This window comes from Scomber scombrus, chromosome 21 (genome assembly GCF_963691925.1).
Source record: "Scomber scombrus chromosome 21, fScoSco1.1, whole genome shotgun sequence".
Classification (NCBI taxonomy): domain Eukaryota; kingdom Metazoa; phylum Chordata; class Actinopteri; order Scombriformes; family Scombridae; genus Scomber; species Scomber scombrus.
In genome coordinates this window covers 20,057,360-20,078,658 of record NC_084990.1, presented here as the reverse complement: position 1 = coordinate 20,078,658, position 21,299 = coordinate 20,057,360, and the positions used below count along the sequence as shown (strand labels likewise).

At 42.0% G+C, this 21,299-nt stretch overlaps 3 protein-coding genes across 3 annotated transcripts; 1 reads left to right on the top strand and 2 right to left on the bottom strand.

Annotated features, from left to right (window-relative positions):
• Positions 1 to 45: 45 nt before the first annotated feature.
• On the bottom strand, positions 46 to 4,180 carry syt15 (synaptotagmin XV). Its single transcript, XM_062442917.1, has 7 exons — positions 4,044 to 4,180; positions 3,302 to 3,489; positions 2,542 to 2,834; positions 1,475 to 1,642; positions 1,275 to 1,383; positions 1,008 to 1,190; positions 46 to 185 (listed from the first exon to the last, which is right to left on the bottom strand). Exons 1-7 carry the CDS (start codon positions 4,163 to 4,165, stop codon positions 46 to 48), a joined length of 1,203 nt encoding a protein of 400 aa, XP_062298901.1. The 5' UTR covers positions 4,166 to 4,180.
• A 7,753-nt stretch (positions 4,181 to 11,933) lies between these two features.
• Positions 11,934 to 15,513, top strand: zgc:112285 (uncharacterized protein LOC561476 homolog). Its single transcript, XM_062442882.1, has 6 exons — positions 11,934 to 12,173; positions 12,295 to 12,404; positions 13,473 to 13,567; positions 13,703 to 13,983; positions 14,868 to 15,031; positions 15,147 to 15,513. Exons 1-6 carry the CDS (start codon positions 12,044 to 12,046, stop codon positions 15,324 to 15,326), a joined length of 960 nt encoding a protein of 319 aa, XP_062298866.1. The 5' UTR covers positions 11,934 to 12,043; the 3' UTR covers positions 15,327 to 15,513.
• Positions 15,514 to 15,662: 149 nt separating this feature from the next.
• timm23a (translocase of inner mitochondrial membrane 23 homolog a (yeast)) lies at positions 15,663 to 20,176 on the bottom strand. The gene is made up of 7 exons (XM_062442414.1): positions 19,804 to 20,176; positions 19,182 to 19,240; positions 18,048 to 18,141; positions 17,568 to 17,652; positions 17,406 to 17,464; positions 17,054 to 17,164; positions 15,663 to 16,518 (listed from the first exon to the last, which is right to left on the bottom strand). The coding sequence occupies exons 1-7, from the start codon at positions 19,907 to 19,909 to the stop codon at positions 16,400 to 16,402; spliced, it is 633 nt and encodes a 210-aa protein (XP_062298398.1). The 5' UTR covers positions 19,910 to 20,176; the 3' UTR covers positions 15,663 to 16,399.
• Positions 20,177 to 21,299: the final 1,123 nt, after the last annotated feature.

Sequence of the window (21,299 nt, the reverse complement as noted above, 5' to 3'; positions counted from 1 at the left end):
ATTGAGCGTATGAGCATGTGTTAGTGTGTGAGTGTGGTTTGGATGTTAAGTGGCCCTGCTGAGTCCGTGCCACAGTTTAACCGGCTCCTGCGGTGTGTTGACCATATCCATCCAGTGCTGCAGCTGCGGGCCCCTGGCGTACATGAAGGGACCCAAAACCAGAACTCCCAGCATGGCCGGACGCTCTGGGACACAAATGAACAGAGGTGAATACACAGCTGACTCTGTCTCAGCTCAACTCCTCCCATCTGTTCAGGCTGAAGCTTATAATGCTTACTATCAGCTTAACAATGTTTCTTGAAATGAACCATCATCAATCAAGAATCTCAATCTTTTAATCTCCTTTTTTCTGAAGTGTAGCTATTACAGAACCCAGCAAAAACAAAAAAGTCATCCTCTTTCCTGAAATATAAACTGTTTGTAATAATATTTCTACCTTTGTTTATCAATCTGATGCTTCTGTCAGTCCGACACACTTAAATTAACAGGAAAACTGAGGCAGAAAACTGTGAAACTGGTATGTAATATGGTGCAAAAGATCCTTTAAAGCTGTGAAGTGAAAACTTCGCTTTGGTAAATCGTTGTTTTTTGCTTGTTTTTCTTTTTTTTTAATCAAAAATGTTAATAATCTTCTCTGCTTGTTTACTGGAAGACCAAATCTCTTTTTAGCATCGTAATTTCTCTGTCTGTAAATTAATGTGGATAAAATCTGATTACCTGAAGCATTATTTAATCAAATAATTTTGATTTAAGTTATGTTTGGGTGATATCTGATTGCATTTGTTGTAATATGTGGAGAAAATTTACACTTTATTACATTAAATTATCACATGAACCATAAAAAGGAAACTAAACTAAATTATAAGTTGAAGAAAAAAACACTTCACAGCTCTGAACTCTCACTGGAACCAAATTTGATGATATTCATATAAAAAAATGAACATTTTTATCCATCTTTCCTGGGGATAGTTTAAATTCAAAAGGCATTTTTTAAGTCAACCTTTCACCTGAGCTGATGTCATTTGGCTGCTGCAGCTCAAACCTCAGGCAGGCCTCGTCCAGGTGTTGGGATCGCAGTTTAAAGGTCATCCTGTGGTTGAAGTAGTGGTCTGTTTCACCTTTCACCACACAGCTGCGCTTGATCTTCACCACCCGAGTGTGTATTTGCAAGCTCACCTGGACACACACACCTGGGAAACAAACACAGGTGCTGTATTACCCTGCTTTCACTGTTACTCCTCTGAGTTAGTTCATATTTTGACTCATTGTTGTACCTGCATCTGTGAGTAGCTGCAGGCCTCGAGCCCTCAGAACCACCACAGAGAGGCGCTGCAGAGCTGGACTGTAGCTGAGAGACACCTTCACATCACCAAGCTCTGAACACTAACAGAGATTTGAAGAGGAAGGACTAATTATGAGCTTAAACACCAAATTCTGTGTTCATGCATGCTTCCTGTGTGTGTCTGTCTGCTACCTGTGTGTCGTCCTCGGTCTCCAGGTCTCTCCAGAGCACCCTGCCGGCCTGACCGAGCTCTCCCTCCAGAGGAAACAGCACCCTGCCCACCGCGTGGCGTTTACCGTCTTGCTCCACACTCAGCACGCACACACTCAGGGTGCTCTGAGGCACACACGCTCCTGACACCTGTGGAGGGAACATACAGAGAGTGAGACACATCAGATGAGAGCTGATACAAATGAAAGGATGAAGCTGGAGATTCTCTTTATTTTTCTTACAATCAACAAATCTCATGTGCAGAGCCAAACAACAATGAACTCATGTATCTTCAATGATATATCTTATTCCTCTACACTTGAGAGTTGTTGACAATAAGAAAAATACGGAAAATCACCAGCCAAATTGTTTAAAGTCCCCCTCCACTCAAAAATGTTCTGTTGTTTTCACATTCTTTCTGATGCTTTTCTGTTTGGGGATCCTACCAGAGTTATTGAATAGATCTGAGGCATTCAAGGGGGTAATCAATAAAAAGCCTTTAATAATTCATAGCTGCTCAGTTATAATTTGGAGATAAAAAATATGCCTACATAGTTCAGCCATTGAAGGCCCTAATGGCTGATATATGTAGGCATGTTTTTATCTGTAGACTAAGTGGCCATGAATGATTAAAGGCTTTTAAAATGTTTTACCCTCCTGAGTGCCTCAGATATATTCAATAAATCCTTGGACCTATAAGCATGATTTGTGACTTCACAAATAGTTTGGAAGCCAATCCTGCTCCAATATTCAACTCACACAAGGGTGATTTGGAAACTTGGAGCCTCCAGTATACAAACACTGAGATTAGACTTTACTTTACAGTGACGTAGGAGACATATTGTCTCCAGCAGTTAAAGTTATAAAAATGATGGAATATTTAATGGATGGAGAAAATGTCATTTTAAGGATTGTAACAAGATCATTTTGCTGTTTTTGTGGAAAAACCATATCAGACATGAATTATTAATCAATGTCTCTATTCAAAGTATCTGTTCTTTTGTCTTGTTTGTGTGCGTGTAAGTTGATTAAAAACTTTTGGTCCTGGCCTGGAAAACAAAGCAGTCGTTGAACTCTGGGTCAGGGCCCGTTCCTCTGGCTTTGGCCTGGCGAGGCCGCCGGTCGTCAGGGAGAAGCCGGAGCTCCACCAATGTGACGTTGCCATGAAAAGGGGGAGGGAGGTTGCCGAGGCGGAGCAAGGAGACCATGAGCTGTTCGCTGCTGTGTCGATACTCCACAGAAAAGCAGAGACGTGTGGCCATGCCAGGAGGAGGCGCCACCACTTCATTCAGAGGAGGAGCAGAGTACAAACCAGCCAGCAGAGTCCCAACTGGGTACCAACCTGAGGGAAACATAAAGACACTGGAGGTGTTCTGTATGTAAGAATTTGTCACCACTTAAAGGGCCAGTGTGTAGGATTTAGTGGTATCTAGCTGTGAGGCTGCAGATTGCAACCAACTGAATACTCATGGCGGTGCAACATGTGGTGCTCCATGGAAGACGACCTGCTCCCTATGTGGATATAAAGGCCTCATCCTAAGGTTATGAAAACACATTGGTGACTATACACTAATTAACACATACCTATGAGTATTATAGTCCATTCCTGCCAATTGATGCCCCTAAATCTCACACACTGGTCTTTTAAATGTAGTGATATGCATTTCTATCTGTAAATCACATTAGTATGAACAGTATGATCATTATTTATGTGAATTTATGTTTTAAAGGACTGAATTTCATTTTTAAAATTCTCTAGTGTCTCTAACCATTTGTTCATACTGTCAAATAAACGCAGCGATGACCTACTCCTTACTGAGAGTGACCCACGGTGGGCCAGTATGTCCCTCCGAGCCTCCATCTTCATCTCCTCCAGCTCCTCCAGCTCCTCCAGCTCCTCCGCCTCCTCTACCTCCTCCACTTTCTCTTCAGTCTCCTGGTTGTCATGGATTCGTGTCATAAAGCGTGGAGGTAAAGTGAAAGGGACCTCACTGGGTCTTTTATAGAAAGAGACAAATGTTCAGTTTTTCTTTTGTTTTTTTTAATCAACTCATTATTTTTAAATGAATTAAAATGTTTAACAAATGTTTAGATTTCAAATTATGTTTTGTCATTTTAATGTCCTTGCAAATGTGTACAAATATTTCTCAATCTACAATCTAAATCTTTAAAGACATCACTAAGCAGTGAAATAAAACCAAAATAATAGTTAAGATTTATATTTTACACTCCTGTATGTGCATTTTAACTGAAGAATAATTGTATACAAAGTAGTAGCAGTAATACAAAGAGGGAGTTTCATGCTAATAGACTGTATTTAAAAAAATAAAAAAACAGTTTTAAGACTTATATTAGTTAAACTAAACTTTAATGCACTTTTGCACAAAGTGACGACAACAAAATGTGTCCCTCATTGCTTTAATGGATGAAATTAATTAAGTGATTAATAATGTGAGCATGTGAGTGCTGTTTTACGGCAGACTTGGAAAAAATGTGGCCTTATCCTGTCTATGCATATGTTATATTAAATGTTTATTCTCATGGTACTAACGTGGTCCAGGAGCCCTGAGAAACCAGGATGACCGGTGCAGAGCATGCCGGCACTGAAGGCACCATAGAGAGCAGCTCTTCGTACTGTCTCTGGTCCTTCGTCCTGCACAGATAGTACAACATCAGACCCAGCAGCAGCAGCACCAGGAGACCCACAGACACACCAACGGCCAACGGTAACTTCTGGTCTAAACAAAATAACACATAAACCAGAAAACCAGCATGAAAGTTTGTGGCAAGCAAGGGAAACACACACACACGGGAAGATAAGGCTCCAACTTACCTGCCATGGAGAGATAAAAGTTATTTTGCAGCTCCAACCTCAAAAAAAAGCAGCTCTATTTGGATTTTCCTCTTGCCAGTGTTCACTCGGACTGACTGACTGTCTGAAGCTGAAGCTATGTCATAGTATTAGTTAGTAAAGTGAGAGTTGAAGAGTTGTAGTGTGTGGCTTGTGTGTGTGTGTAGAGTCCGACACAGCTGGCTGATTCTCACAGTTTCATGCTGTTAGTCGGATTTTTGCTTGGTGATGACATTCATGCCTCATTCAAGCACCATACCAGTGATTTAGGATGTTTTACCTCATTTATGAACTACATATCACTACTTCACATTACAGCTAATCATTTGCAAACCATGTTATAGTATTTAATTTTTGTTCATGTATTTTTCTGACCTGCCAGGCGGCTATGACCTCACTTCATTTCCTCAAAATGTTTTGGCCATTTGGGCACAGAGGAAACAAGTCATTAAGACAACCTTGACATTTCATCACCTTTTAAACTTTTGAACTTGTTGGCAAACAGTTGCTTAAGTCCACATAGCAGTTATTGAGCAACAGTATCATTAATTCGGAGTCCATGTGGTGAATGTAAGTGCAATATTTACTCTCTTTTAGCTCAGGATATCTGTGTTACTGCTGCGTTCATTTTGTCAGTTTTTGTCTTTTTATATCTCTAGTAAACACAAATCTCTTAATGCCCCTTTCAGGGATCAATTGGCAGAGTTGTGTTATCCAGTTCTTAAACATTTTGACCCCTTCAAACAAAGAGTGATGGTTTATCTGAAGAATCTTTACAGGTCTGATAAGATACAAATACTCAAACATTCACAGGACACAAGGCTGGACTATCAGCAGCTTCCTCAAAAGCTCCAGATGGACCCCAGAGTGTCCATTAGTTAATCACAAATTTGTCACCAAGTTTCAAATTTGCACCACGAAATGCACAATATCAACTAAGGTGGGCCCTGATCTTGTGGCCCCATGTCATTACCTATTTTTAAGGCTTTAATGTTTCATTTCATATTGTCCTCACATGGTCCATATTCCTGAATAAACTAGATCAAATTACCATAAACTGATTTACCTGGGACCGGATAATGTTATTCCAGCACAAAAGTATTGGTGTCTGGTCGTATAATAAAGCTTTTGTGTATGATGTAATCTGCTGTGTAAGTCTGTAGTTAATTAGAAATTGGAGGCGACATGGTACACACAGTCCACAGAGGGGGAGAGGTGGGTGATAGTCAACAGGGGCCCAACAGCAAAAGGTTAATCCACCTGGGGCAAGAAAAAAAATGCAAAGATTAGAGGAAATAGATGCTGATAATTTGTGAATTTACACTATGAAGCAATCAATCTGCACTTGTGGCTGAATTAAAAACAATTGCAACTGCTTTTCTTATTTTATGGAGACACAAAGAAACTAATGTCAAAGTACACAATCTCATCTCTTTTTACCTTTCCTCATTCACTACAACTGAGTAACGGCAACACTAAGATGCTGACTGCATCCGCCCCCACGCTTCTTGTTACTTAGCTGTTACACAATTGTATTTGTACATTTAAGCAGGAGACCACATTCCTGATCCCCTCTGAGCTATTCTGATGATTCTGCTGGACAGTGCTTCTCTGGATTTGATGATCCTCTCTCCTCCATTTATATTATTTACATTCAATAGCCATATTTTATACTTTAAAGGACTTTTCTCTTTAATGCAAGTGTGTAGATCCATACATAAGCCTTTTCTTTTAAATGAAATTCTAATGTGTCTCTAAACTGTATTATTTCTATATGTATGTAAAAATAAATGATAGATTCATGTTTTTTTCATTCTTTCTGGATTCACACTGACGCATATCTGAGGCATGTCAACAATGGATGATTGTTCATGAGAAAACAATAAAAGAGATCTATTTAAAAAAGGAAAAAAAGAGAGTGAATTTATATAATTGATAGTAATCTAATAATCTAATAGTAATCTATAATTAAGGAGATAAAACTTGCTGGTGTGTTTATGCTTTTTCTTATCACAAACATTAATAAGCATGACCTGACTGCTGACCTGAAACCTAAATCAGAATTAGCCACTCATCCAGCCAACTGTACATTTACTTACACACACACACACACACACTCAAGACTGTTAAGAGATTGGACAATAGCTAATGAGATGACAGGAGGCAGCTAATCCTCGGAGCTAAAGGTACAGTAATGGCCCTCTCTCACACATGCACATGGACACTTCACAGAAGGCATACATTCACAGAGAGAACCGCTCATGTCAACTTCACGTAGTATAAACAAAGAAAAAAAGACACTCAGGAGAAGCTCGAGCTGAAGGAAAGTCATAAAGAGAGGATAGCTGAGTTGTGTGTGAGGTTGCTGGATAGAAGAAAGTTGATCTTCTTTTAAAGTGAGGGAGGAATGAGGGAAGGAAAGAGAGATGCCATTTAGCACTACCTGCTCTGTGGAGGGGTTAAAGAGCAAAACAGGACACAAAGAGTGAATTTACAGGTAAGAGCTTATTTTTCTGTTGGCTGGGACATCGAACAGTATATTTTTAGGGGCTGTTTATTCTTGACTGACAAATTGTAAGGCAGTCTGGGTCATTTGTGGTCAAATCACTACCAGATCAGTTTGGGACAAAGGTGAATTAGGTGGTTATACAGTCCGTTTTAATGTAATAATGGGTTTGGGCATGTTTATTGCTCTACTAAATCAGGCATTGACCATACAATTTCAATAACTGTGGGACTGGCATTATCGTTTAAAAAAACAAAAGAAATTTAGGCATAGCACACACAATGACGCTGTTTTTATAGCTAGTATCATACGTTCTTGTGATCTTGTCCTTTTCTTTTTCCCTTGCTTCTTTGTCTTCAGTCAACTGGAGGGCAAAAGCCCTCTTAAATCTGTCTTAATCAATTTACATTTTGTCTCAATAATCAAATAATCTGGATGTGTAATCTCATTAGGTTTATCTCTGACTGCAAGGGAATGTGTGCATGTGTGCAGACGCACTGACTGGGTTTATGATGTGCTCAGTCAGAAGTCAGAAAGAAAGAAAAGATTAAAGTAATAGGTTTGCTTTTTTGCCAAGAAGAGTTAGAGAAGGTTGACATCACCATATGAAGCTACAACAAGCAGCTAGTTATTCTATCTGAACATAGAGGGGGAAAAGCAGGAGGAAGCAGAAAATCTACCTATTAGCTCTAAAGCTCATTAATTAACTTGTTATATCTTGTTTGTTAAATCCGTACACAAATGTGTCTAGCCAGGCTAGCTGTTTCCCCCTTTTTCCAGGCTTTATGCTAAGCTAAGCTTAGCTAAGCATCTTTTGTCCTTACAGTGGTATCATATGAGCATTTCAACGCTCAAACTTGTGTTTTTCTTTGCAGGTTGTTGCTGTTGCCATGGCGAAGCCCGTGCGCCCTGCCTCTGAGAACTACCAGCCGGCCTATTGTTCAGTCAGTCAGTCTTTCTCTTATTCCAGTGCAGCTGGGACTGAAGGACTGGAGGATGAGGACGATAAGGCGCCCATTTTCTCCCTCTCCAAGAGCTCTATGGATGTGGTCATGGCTACGGGACCGCCACACAAGCGGGACCCAGCCTGGACCAGAATGGACATGAGACGCAGCTCCAGCACCAACACACACTCTGAGCAGCACCCTCACATGTTGCAGGAGATCAACAACGTTCAGGCGCCACTTACAGCACAACACCTGGACACACATGGTCGAGCTATCAGCGATCGATGGCTTGCCAACCTGGAGCGTTGGAGCGGGTGCAGCAGCAGCAGCACACACAGCCGCAGCAGCACTCCAGACACGGTGGTATGGAAAGGAGTGTCCTCACGTCCCTGCAGTTTCACCCAGGAAGCCTCTTGCTATTCTGCACCGGACTCTCCAATGTCCAAAGGAGCTTCTTCCCCAACCACGCCGTCTCCATTCATCTCCCCCCTGCAGACGCCCTCTTTATCAGCTGATGATCCTTTAACTTCTTTTCCTTTTCCACATCAGCAGGGAGACTCACCCACAACCTCACCCGTGCCATCACCCCAGCCGGCTCACACAACCTCACTCCTGCCAGGTCACACAACTTCACCTCTGCTGTCGCCACTGCAGGCTCCCACCACCTCGCCTCTCCAGGCTTCCACCACCTCACCCCTGCACTCACCCCTGCAGGCTCCCACCACCTCGCCTCTACAGGCTTCCACCACCTCACCCCTGCAGTCACCCCTGCAGGCTCCCACCACCTCACCCCTGCAGACTCCCACCACCTCACCCCTGCCATCGCCCCTGCAGGCTCCCACCACCTCGCCTCTCCAGGCTCCCACAACCTCACCCCTGCAGTCACCCCTGCAGGCTCCCACCACCTCACCCCTGCCATCGCCCCTGCTGGCTCCCACCACCTCACCCCTGCAGTCACCCCTGCAGGCTCCCACCACCTCACCCCTGCCATCACCCCTGCAGGCTCCCACCACCTCACCCCTGCAGACTCCCACCATCTCACCCCTGCCATCGCCCTTGCAGGCTCCCACCACCTCACCTCTCCAGGCTCCCACCACCTCACCCCTGCAGGCTCCCACCATCTCACCCCTGCCATCGCCTCTCCAGGCTCCCACCACCTCACCTCTGCCACCCAACTCCCCCAATGTCCTCCAGCTCACAGAGACAGACAATGAAGGTTTCCTGGAAAATAATTTGCCCTCATTTCAATATCTTTCCTCAATTACATCCTCTGTTAGCTTACAGGAAGGAGTGTCTTCATCAGATCCTGGATGCCTTGTTGATGGTGTCATAGAAGAGCTGCCTGAGCCTGAAGGCATGACATTGTCGGAAGGTGAAGGAATGAGAAGCACAGTGCTAATGTCTAGTGACTTGACACCAAATTCAGCAGCAGAGAGACAGGAATCTGGAGGAGGAACGTCAGTCTGCCATCTCCAGCTACCATGGGAACTGGGGCAAAGAAGTTGGAGGTCACCCCTGGTCTCTTCCTTGAGTGACTCACAGTTGTGTGAACGCAGCTTCACCTCAAGCGAAGGCATCACCCATACTCGAAGAGTAGAGGTGTTCAGGGAGGAAGGTACGATGACTTCACAGCTGGAACTGGTAGACGCTGCGGTGCAGACGGTGTCTCCTGCCAACTCTCTTTGGGACCTCAGGAGCAACATATCATCCAACATGGGCTCCCACTCCATCTTGGGCTCACCGCCTGGATCGAGACTGAACCTGAAGTCCTCAGTGGGTTCTCACTCCAACCTGGTGTCACCATCCTCCAGCATGTTCCCAGTGAGCAGTGGCGAGGAGGAAGAGAGACAAGGAGACGACCCGATGTGGGATGTCAACTCTGCATCCTCAAATGATCTGGAGAGGAGGCGGTCATGTCTGAAGATCCATGACAGGGAAGAGCTGGGGAGGAGAAGCAGCATGAAGCAGGTGCAATGGGATGAGGACGGGATGACATGGGATGTGCATGGAGCTTCTTTGGACCCGGAGGTGCTGAGCACAGCAATACGGAAACATCTAGAACTCAAATACAGCCCCCAACCACCGAGACGTTCCTCAAAGAAGAAGAAAGCACCGAAGCCTCCTCTCATATCAAATGTGGTAAAGGCCATGACACCAGAACTGAACCCACCTGTGATGATTATCACATCAACTTGTTTGGCGGAGCGTGAGAGTAAGGAGACACTGGGGGCCGATGAAGGGAAGGAGGCGGAGGAGGAGGGAGAAAGAAAGAAGGAGGAAACAGTGGAAGATGCTCGTACAACAAGTGGAACAGAAGGAGACAACGCAAAAGAAAAAGAGGAGGAGGTGTACGGAGAGGAGGGCCCACCAAAGTCACCCTCACGTGGGAGTGTAGTCAAACGGAAGAGGAGTGTGATCAGGTCGCTGAAAAGGCCTGGGTGGTGTGGAAGCTCTAGAAATACAGACGACTGATCTTTAAGACTAAACTGACTATTGATCATCAACAGCTGATTATCAAGTCTTCAGTTTGCACAGAAGCTCTAAAAATAAAGTAAAACTGAGAAAGACACTGAGCAAACCTGATGTGGTCTATAGACTCTCATTCTGTCAGCATATTTTTTGTCATTTGGTTAAAAGAAAGTTAGAAAAGTTTGTTCCTCCACTCATTTTAGTGATGGGGAGGTTTTCATGAAAGTCGAGACTTACCAGTAAATTAGTGATTAGTGATTTCTTAATATAGATGTTTAATAAATAAAACAAATTTCATCTTTGTATTTCTGTTTCTCAGTCGTAAAACTGATGAAAAAGAAGGTGACTTACAAAATAAAAGGAGAAAAAAAAGCATTATAATTAAAGTTTTTCTTCATTTGGATATTTTTCATTTTACTTTCTATTGAAGCCCAATCAATACTTGAGACACATGCACAGAATTATGCAATGAAACATAATTTCAGAGCACAAATGTGTTGTGTAACTGTAACTCCCGATCCCCTTCTCTTCCCACACTCACTCAACTCATTCACTGCAGGTGAAAAAATAAAAAATAAAACCACACACAAAGTTCAGTCATATGTAAACTTGGTGAACCACAGTGGTGATGTTTGACCATTCAGACCCTGCCATTCAGATGAGCGGGCACATTCTCTCTCATTCACCACAGTCAAAAAGCTCAACTCACTAGTGGCTTCCACTGCAGTTACTGTTGTTGCTGCCATATTTTCACAGATAGTAAAGGGAGAGGGAGGGTCTCTGTCATGTTTTTATTCTTATTTTCTGGTCTTTAAGGGGTCAGCTCACCCAAAATACAACATTTCTTCACTTGTGGTATCGTGCCACACAGGTAATTTTAATTTATATGCCCATTTTTAAGGTTTTTGTCGCTAATATTTCTGCCTCGACTGCAATACAGTGGAGGTGAGTCAAATTTCATTTGCGGTGTAAAAAAAATATATTAAAAATTCAAACTTTTCTTTACAAAATCAGTGTCCCAGTCACTCGTAATAACCCACAAAATATACAGTTTGACTATTTCTTCTTTAGGAAGGAGTTCAAATGAGATAAATGTTTGATATAAACAGTATTTTGATGAGATCCCTTAAAATGCCCTCTGAGGGACAAGCTATGAAATGGCAACACTATTTATTTCTGTAATGCATTTCTTCCAACATATAAGCTAAAACAGATGCAGTATATCTGTCATGGACATTTAGTGGTCTCTCTAGATCTGGCCCTTTAAAGTCTGGTCTGCCCCCTTTCATTCGCCCCCCCTGCTACTATGACTGACTGACATCTATGAATATTCAGGTTCTGTTTTCAGCTCAATGCACAGGTAACAACATCTGTTCCGCTGGGCCATGTTTACACTGGATGAACTATAGTGTGATATCAGAGATAAAGGTGATTTTCAGGTCACTATGTCACTGCCATGAGTTGTGTGGCATGATGTGATGTTTGTTTGTGTACAGCCTTTGTCCTGTGTACACCAACATATGTACTGTGAACAAATATGTATGTGAAAGTGCTGATGGGACTCCACGAAATCCCCCTTTTTCTCAGTGGCAGTGGAAACTCACAGCTACAGGGGAACAATCCAGCGCTCTGGCTTTGTTGTGAAACCGCTCATTGTCTGTGGAGGTGTGCGGTTGTGTGTGTACTGTATGTGTACCTGTGTATGTACATCTGCGTGTGCTTGCTGCCTGGTATAAATAGCGTGGGATGTGTGCCGGCCGGTGATTCTGTGGAAGACGATGGCTGTTCCAGGACCTCCTCTGCTCCTCTTTCTCTCTCTGCTTTTGCCGCTGCTGTTGAGCAAGGCGTCCCTGCCTGCAGCTGCATACAAACTCACCCCCGGACGACAGCACAAAGTCCTCCATCTGGGTGAGGGAGAACACACGCAAACATGCTTGGAAACACATCAGCAATCAACACAGAGGCCGCTGTTGAAAATACTTTGAATTCCTGATCTGTTCTGTATTGTGTGGTGTGTCTCTTCTACTAGACTGGCCTAAGGATTGTGGGATGGCCCACTTCAAGCCCAACATGGCTGAGAGGATTGTGTCTGGGAACGAAGCCAGACCTCACTCCTGGCCCTGGCAGGTTTCTCTGCAGGTAAGTCTTTCTTTGTATACATGTGGTTTAGTGTTTAAAGAATAGGGAGGTCTTGAACAGGACAATGGGATTATTGGCTGCTTGAAAACGTCATAGTGAAGTCTTCAGTCTACTTATACACTTACTTGCTTAAGAGGCACTGCTGCACACTGGCTTAGCCAAATTATTGCTTCTAGGAACGCAACTTAAAATCGTTAGTTTATCTCAAACTAACTCAGAAAAAAGTGAAAATGGCTTTTACAAGTTGATGTTTTTAAAGGGGACTTATTATGCTAATTTCCAGCTCTGTATTTATACTCTGGGACTCTACTTGAGTAGCTTTGCATGATTGAGTTCTAAAAAAAAAAACCCAACTCCTTATTTATCTTATACTGGACCTTTAAGTCCCTCAGTTCAGCCTCTGTCTCGTAACAGGCAGTCTGAGCTCCTGTCTCTTTAAGGCCCCCCCTCCCAATGAGCCTACGGAGGAGCAGCCGTATCATAATCGTGTTAAGTTACTGGTGATGCAAACCCACCATTTCCTGCTTCATATTAAAAGCTTGTATTGACTAAATAATGGGAGACTTTTACTGCAAAGAATTTACCGAATTCGAAAATCACTGAATTAGCAGAGGGTCGTTAGCAGCGCTCACAGCTGGTCGAAACAACGTGTGGACATAAGGAGTTCTTTGTTCAACTTAGAGATGATGCAGGAAGGAACAGTACAAGTAGAAACATCCACATTGATTTTTGATGTTTGAGGAAAAGCTGCAGATGACTAGCACACCTCCAACGGGTCAAGCCACTTTCATTCATCACTGAGCTTTCTTCAGTTAAGATTGACTCTTATCACACCAGTTTAGACAGTCTGATGGATCAAAGGAGGATCAGATAATTGGGCTCATAGATATGAGAGAGGATTAAGGGTTCTTTGGTGGGCAATGTCGGTTTTTCTTCCTTCTCATGTTGTGTACACGGCATGTTTAAGTGGCCATAAGAGCAGGTTTCAGATACAAAAAGATCTGAGATGTGTGGGTTTACCATTAGAGTAAGCGCTCATCACTGAGGAAGCTGTCTTGTCTCTCCTAGGTTCGTCCAAGGGGGAGTAAACATTACATTCATGTCTGTGGAGGAACCCTCATCCACAAGAATTGGGTCCTAACTGCTGCTCACTGCTTCCAAAAGTAAGAAATCCCCTCCAAAAACAAAGCAGAAGAAACACAGAGGAGCACGTAAAGTTATAGTTTGATGTTTGAATAAATGTTTTTAGCAAACAACACAAGAAGAAAACACAACAAGAGCATTTCTTTCTCTCCCAGAGGTAAAGCTGAGGATGCTGGGAGCTGGAGGATCGTCCTGGGAAAGCACCAGCTGAGGCGCTCGGAGACCGCAGAGAGGGTTTTCCCTGTGAAGAGGATCTACCGTCACGAGAACTTCCGCTATCCCATGCACAGCGAACTGGATTATGACATCGCCCTGGTGAAGGCCGGCACAGACATTTCCCCTTCCAACTTCATCCGCTACGCCTGCCTGCCGCGCAAGCAGACCAGCCTCAGGCCAGGACACTACTGCTGGGTCACAGGCTGGGGGGACACCCGGGGTGAGTAGAGAAAAATATGAAAGTAGAAGGATCTGGGTCCACTCATAAACTACTACTACTACTGTACTTTGACCTAATGATGGCGCTAGAGGAAAGTTATTAACGCTACAACTCATCCTGAGGGGCTCATGAATGTGTGCACAAGAGCTGCAACAATTAAGTCAATTAGTGGATCAAAATAAAAAGGGAATCAGCAACTATTTTGATGATTACTTAATCATTTCAGTCAGTTTTCAAGCAAAAATGAAAGTCTATCTCAAAGTCCTAAGGATCAGTCCTCTGCAAAGTTTCGTGCCAATCCAACGTGTAAATGTTGAGATATTTCACAAAGAATACGTGAAAACTTTGACCTGCTGGTGGCGCTAAAGGTTAAGTTAGATAACTCACCAGAGTCAGTGAGATTCATTGTTTGAAGTTGTATATTATTTACTGGCAACCCATCTAACAGTTGGAAATGGAAAACCAGACCTGACGCTACCCTCTGTTGAGCCGCTAGCATGACTGAAAAATTAAAGCTGCAGTGAAGGACGTTTGTCTCCCCCTCCTGGCAGTCAGAGTAACTACAAAAACACTGCTGACACATGCTTATGTCATAGGCTCCACCGTAGCGTACTCTGTTGATGCTGTTGTAGCTAACCGGAAGTCTCTAGTGCTCATTCTCTGCCCATAGAGCATGTATGCATCCATCCAGCCAGCACGGGAATGTCAAACCCAGCACCAGATTAAAACTCAGTATACTGTGAAATGGAGATATTTACCTGGTGGTGAAAGGCATAATCAGCATGGTGTGAAATCATTCAGCAGGGGGCTTGAATGTAATTGGTGTTCCACAGTACAGGTTTTAATTTAAATGTGACTTTTAAAATTTCATCTCTACATTTCAGGTGGAAAGGAGAATGTGTCTCTGGCAGAAGCTTTGAATCAAGCCCGTCTTCCCATCATTGACTTCAAGACCTGTAGGCAAAAGAAGTTCTGGGGCGACCGCGTCCGAGACTCGATGATCTGCGCTGGGTTCAGAGACACTGAGGATCCCCCCGCAGCATGCCAGGTATGACAGATTTACAGACAATATTTGGGAAAGAAGTGAGAATGAATAAATTATTTTAAAAACACCTCGTCATGAAAACTTTCCAACCCCCCTCCTCTCCTTCCTCCTCTCTCAGGGTGACTCTGGTGGTCCTCTGCTGTGCCAGCTGGGACATGATCGTTGGGAGGTGCACGGCGTGGTGAGCTTCGGCCCCATCGGCTGCACCGTGGAGAACAAACCTAGCGTGTTCACCCGCACCGCCACCTACATCCCCTGGATCGAGGCAACACGCATCAGAGACTTCTTCCTGCACTAAGTGGAACAGCTTACTCAGCGCTGACAGCAAACATAAGCTCCGCTTTGTGTTTCGTCACCTCTCGGCCGTCTACAGATAAATGAATATGATCTGTGTGTCTCCCTCTGTCCCACACACCATTTCTGGAACTTATACAACCACTTCAAGATGTAAATACATGTTCTGAATGTGCAATAATCATTTTCTAACTCACCATATTTGGCAGTATATACTATGCAGTGCTCTAATTTTTGAACACTTGATTGTGACAGAGCACTGTATAGTTTAGACTACTCATGACCTTTTACAGTCTACATTTGCGCAATAAAATTGATGAAAAAAAAAAAGACGTTTGTTTTCCCATGTTTTTATTATTTCCGTTTATAACTCAGTGGGTTTGATGGCGACACATAAACAGCACGCACTTTCAGTACAGCTTTACAACGACGGTCACTTCAGGCAAGATTCCCTCTTGCGTAGTAACACAGTAACCCGCTGTGGTTACGCTTCAATAAATACAACAGCTGTGTTTGCAGGTCGTCGTTAAATATCTATTTGCTCTTCTGCAGGAGAAGAGTCTTTTAGTCCAAGATCAGAACATGAATCCTCTGCCATTCATCTGGTGAAGCACAAACACCAGATTTCACAAGTCATCTTACAAATTAATACGGTCACATTAAACCCACGTGTCATGGGTTCATTGATTTGAAAAAAGCATTAGCATTATTGGAGACTAATGAGTCTCTTATAAACGATAATATGACAAATGACACACCTCTATATTCCAACAGATTACTGATCGATATCTGATCAGTGACAGGAATACCTCAGAGGATACAGACAAATGATGCGAGGGGTGTTTTAGGACGGTCTACATTTGGAATCTCAGTGGAGTAAATCCACATTTTCATCCCAAAATGCTCCAGGAAAGTAGCTATGGAGGGGGGTGGGGGGGCACCAGCAAACTGGGACCAGCTCGCTTCACTTGAGAGCACACTGCATTTGACCAGAGTCTAATTCCTCTTAGTGCTGTGGTTAAAGGCTGTGTCCTGCAGATATTTGGCCCTAATGTTGAAGAAGATGTGAGGGAAAGTTTAGTACAGCCTGGAGGATGAGGGGGTGCCGGTCAGGTGGTCCCAGTTGTTGTAGACGGCATAGGCACTAGACAAAGCTAAACCAGCCAGACCTCCACGGGCGACACCCTTCAGGCCACCTGGGAAAACAAAAAAGTAACAGAATGAGAAATGAAGCCGAGTACGAACACAAAATTAACATGAACCAAATCCATCTGTCCAATATTAACTTCATTAAAGTAATTCTGTACCAGATGGTTGAGCTTTGCACATTAATTTATACAATTATAAAGAAGGTTAACACCACTTAAAGTGTAATTTGTTTGCTTTATAATGATTATCTTATTATTGACTTATGTATGTTACAACACGCCTGTAGAGCTCCTAAAAAGGAAGTCAGAAAAATATAAACATGAATGATATGTACAAAAATAATGCCACAATGATGATTCATAACCTATATCAGTTCCTTAAAATTACAACATTATTCACAATGCATTGCGTAAAAACTCAAAAGTCATGTTTTACTGAGGTCAATACTTACTTAGGAAGATTTATCATAAGACAAATTATGAAACCCAGTTATTGTAATTGCATTAAAACATTAAAAAGTCAAACTTATTTTAAGGCAGAGCTCACATTAATGACAGATACACAAGCAGAGAAGACACCTACTGGCTGATTTAAAGAGCATCCCGGTTAACGTGCCGGCAGCTACTGTGTTGATGTCATCTTCCGCTCCTCTGGCTTTCTCTATCGCCACACCGAAAACACTGTATAACAAGGCTGCAATGACAAAGAAAAATGCACAAAATTTCAGAGCAGAGACAGCAAAAATAGTTTCCAGCACATTTGTCTTATACAGGAGTCAAGTCACGATAATTCAGAAGATAGAAACTTAACAATTAAGGCTCCTAAAATTCATAGAAGCATCCATAAAACTAAGTGACACCATCTTAAATGTTATAATAAGTTTCAACCATGAGTTTAAATCATATTTGTTGTAGTTACATTACGACAGTCTTACCAACAGAGCCCAGAGTGTTGGCCCATGATGCACCCTGCTTGGTTACCATGTTGAGAATCCTGGAGAGAGAAAGTAAGCATTTAGAGGAGAGTTAAAATCATCCAAGTGTTACACCAGCGGAGTCTAACAGTGAACTGAATTCTTCAATGTCTCCATACTTACTGTACATTACGAGGTTTGGACCACGACATGTCTCTGGTCTCCTTCAGGCCCATCCTGAGACCATTAAAAGCTCCGAACCCAGCTCCTGAAGTCAAAAACAAAGAGGCAGAAAGGTTTTACTTGAGTTCAAAACACTGAGCTGTTTGAGTTCAGATTACTTCACTTTAAGTACATGGCCTTAAGTATGTGGACACTGTAACATTGAATCCATACATGATTAGTGAACATCTCATAGTACTGTACATAACAACCTACTGTATGTCATAGAGTAACGTCTCCCCTACTTACCTATTCAGTTTGTATTTCAGGCCTCTTTACACACCTTTGCACTACTTGTACCCTCTTTACATTGTACAAAACAGATCCACCTGAATACAGACACTGTATGTTGTTGTCTATTGGTTGTTTCTTTATGTTTGTATGTTTTTTCAGCTACTTGCTTTTATTTATGAAATCTAACAGTTGTTATTTGTTTCTCACCAGTAATACAGGAGCCTCCAATGGTAAAGAAAGCCAGTTCAAACCGTCCTCTTGTTTTATTGGCACCTGTCGGTAGAATGAACTCATCTGTGTCCTGAAACACAAAATTAATCAGCTGTTACAGTCAGAAAAATACACAAAATCTTAACTTTCAGAGTCAATAGCATAACTACATCAGCTTAAAGAGTACATCCAAAGGTAGAGGGTTCATATCTCAAGCAGACCCTGAAATACTGGTTTATTTACACTATGCTGCCAAAACAGACAATCTCAAGGCTGCAGCGAGAGTCTTTACACAAACACACAAAAGCAGTTCTTTAATTTCTTCATTGGCTCCCAGCACAGCACAGAGTCAACTTCAAAGATCTGCTAATATAATCTATAAAGTAAAATCATCTAAAAAGCATTAATAGTTTGGCTACCCTGTACATCATTGAGCTGCTCACTGACTACAGTCCAACCAAAACCCTCAGGTCATCTGGTAGTTGTCGTCTATCTGTGCCCAGAATTAGATCCACATCTTCAGAGAGAGCTTTACGTTACTTTAGTCTTTCTTTCTCTCTATAAAAAAACTACCAGATGGCCTGAAACGACCTCAGTAACTACTGTTTCCATTATTAAAAGAAAACTATAAAACCTCAGGATTATTAATAGCCAATTTTTCACCTGAGTATGTGGTTATGTTATTTTTACTCATGCTTTATGTTTTTTAATTTATTTTATACATTATTTATGCCTTGTGTGAGCTGTTGTCTTTTATTTATTCTTCTGTACAGCACTTTGGTCCACTGTGGTTGTTTTAAAGTGCTTTACAAATTAAGTTGGGTTGGGTTGTGGCTAGACTGTTTTTTCTCCTTCTATTATTTTAAATTATTATTATTGTCATTATTATTATTATTACTATTATTATTGTTGTTGTGTGTGAATGTGAGTCTGTGTGTGTATGTGCTTGATTTGGTGCTCATTCCTAACTTTTGTATTTCTGTTAAGTTAAACTTTGCTCCAAATGATTTCATCATGATGATGAGTTGCTTTTACGCTCATGTTAAGCACCTAGAAATGCCCCTGTGTATGAAAAGTGCTGCACAAATAAAAACAGACTTGACCTACAGTTAATATTCCAGTTCATCTTACCTGAACCAGGTAACGAGGGTCGACGTTGAGGTACGGGGACAGCGGACTCATTCCAGTCACTGAAATTAAACAACACACAAATATAAAGGAGGTTATTTTTGTGACGCTGCTGTTACTGATTGAATATGAATATTTCTTGTTGTAATTTCTGTTATCCAGTGAAATTAGTAGTTTAGCAGGAGGTTTGAACACTTTCAGGGCATTGTATGACAAATTCTCATTAGGAGCTGAGCCCCCCTAAAGGTCTGATCCTAGAATCGACCCTGAGAGAGGTTAACTTTAAGGCTTTTACGAGGAAATGTTGTGTTTGTGTTTTAAACCAGTGGAACCAGTTAACACGGTCACTCTTTACACCGTAACACCGGGCAGCTATAATGCTGCTTGTCAGACAGCGACAACATTTAATTTGTATAATATAAAACAAGAAGAATCAACCGAATACATGTATATATAGTGTGTTTAAAATTCAGTTTAAGACAGGTTAACTTTAAGGCTTTTACGAGGAAATGTTGTGCTTGTGTTTTAAAGCAGTGGAACCAGTTTACACGGTCACCTGTTTAACCATAACACCAGGCAGCAATGTGACAGCAGTTAGCTACTTTAACAGTAAAAAAAAACTTACATGGGACACCGGCGAGCTCTGTGTTGGAGTATTCAGGTGCTCCACCTCCGAAGAGACTCCCCAAACCTCCTTTGGCCCCCCCGGGACCCTGAGAGTTGTTGTCCATGTCTGAAGAGGATCTGAAGAGGAGCTCACCTGAACAGGCTTGAGGACGTTAGCTAGCTAAGATATGTCGCAACACTCACAAAATGAGACTCAAACAGATAAGCGACAAAGCTGCTGGATTCAGTGTCGATAAAACAAGGTGTCCCCTAACAGTTCGTATATTGTATCTTGCGTGGTTTTTTTTCTTTACGGTGTCTTTCTTTCGTTATAAATTGATGACTACAGTTTGCTAACGTGCCTCTGACCTCCAGCAGCAACACGCTCTGCCGTAAAGCGACCGCTAAACGTCGCGGTGAGGTTACGTCACAACTCCGTTACCATGAACACCAAAAAGGTGGAAAACGTAGGAAAAAACAATCATAAAAGATTATTTAACCTGCTTATTTCCTGACTAAAAATGACTAAAACTTTAAAAATTGATCAGTAAAGCGATAAAACAGTTTCTCACAGTTTTACGACAGCTCCAACAGATCTCAGGTCAGTTTATTGAATTGAAGGATGAACGAGTTAAAGCAGCTACGATGTTACATAACTGACCTCAGACCAGCAGAAGAGGAACAATAATTTTCCCCTTCAACAAATAAGGATTTCTTTGGGTTTATTGCTGGATTGTGTTAGGTGAAAAGGTTTAACCCTTACATACTGTTCATATCATGGCATTACTTCACTGAAAAAGGACACAACAAACTATATGAAACAACGATGGGGAAAAAGAGTTGAGCATTGAGATAACAGAGGATATGTGGCTGGACGCCTGGGAAAAAACAGTCATCCTCCACCAACTCCTGGACCCGGAGAGACTTCTGTTGGAAAACCTTTTTATTACTCTGCTGGATAACTTTGCAAAGAATGAAAATAGCAGAAAAGTAATTCCAATTTTTCTGCTGCTTCAGAGGGGTTTTTCCCCACTCTGACTAGAATACAATTACAAAGTAATACAAGAATACAATACATACATATTGTGGTCATATTTAAACAATTCATATATTAAACATTGTACAAAATGTTGTCAATAAGCAGCTTCTGGGAAAAATAATCCTGAAAAAAACCCTGAAATGTTGAAATTGCACTAAATTTTCACAGTAAATAGATTGCTTATTATAGTAAAGTTATAATATATAATATATTATTTATAATTTGTAGGTTATTATGCAATGGTTTTACTGGTCTGGCCCACTTGAGATCAAATTGGGCTGTATGTGGCCCTTGAACTAAAATTAGTTTGACACCCCTGTTTTAACCCTTACATATGTACTGTTCATATTCTGACCCGGCTGAGGTATCAATTAGTAATTGTTGCCTATACTAAAATTTGAACCACAATTCAGTTCACTTTTTTCTTTGGATTTGACACAAACTGCCTTAATTATTTCTGTTAATGTAAGTAAGGA

What these genes read in the sequence shown, in the direction of transcription:
- syt15 (XM_062442917.1), bottom strand. Translation starts at nt 4,165, where the DNA reads ATGTTGTACTATCTGTGCAGGACGAAGGACCAGAGACAGTACGAAGAG. An exon ending in ACGACTGCTTTGTTTTCCAG is followed by an intron (nt 1,643 to 2,541) that starts GCCAGGACCAAA and finishes TTCCCTCCACAG; the next exon opens with GTGTCAGGAGCGTGTGTGCC. An exon ending in GCCAAATGACATCAGCTCAG is followed by an intron (nt 186 to 1,007) that starts GTGAAAGGTTGA and finishes TTTGTGTCCCAG; the next exon opens with AGCGTCCGGCCATGCTGGGA.
- zgc:112285 (XM_062442882.1), top strand. Translation starts at nt 12,044, where the DNA reads ATGGCTGTTCCAGGACCTCCTCTGCTCCTCTTTCTCTCTCTGCTTTTG. An exon ending in CCTGGCAGGTTTCTCTGCAG is followed by an intron (nt 12,405 to 13,472) that starts GTAAGTCTTTCT and finishes TGTCTCTCCTAG; the next exon opens with GTTCGTCCAAGGGGGAGTAA. An exon ending in GCTGCTCACTGCTTCCAAAA is followed by an intron (nt 13,568 to 13,702) that starts GTAAGAAATCCC and finishes TTTCTCTCCCAG; the next exon opens with AGGTAAAGCTGAGGATGCTG.
- timm23a (XM_062442414.1), bottom strand. Translation starts at nt 19,909, where the DNA reads ATGGACAACAACTCTCAGGGTCCCGGGGGGGCCAAAGGAGGTTTGGGG. An exon ending in ACCCTCGTTACCTGGTTCAG is followed by an intron (nt 18,142 to 19,181) that starts GTAAGATGAACT and finishes TTTGTGTTTCAG; the next exon opens with GACACAGATGAGTTCATTCT. An exon ending in GATGCTCTTTAAATCAGCCA is followed by an intron (nt 16,519 to 17,053) that starts GTAGGTGTCTTC and finishes TTGTTTTCCCAG; the next exon opens with GTGGCCTGAAGGGTGTCGCC.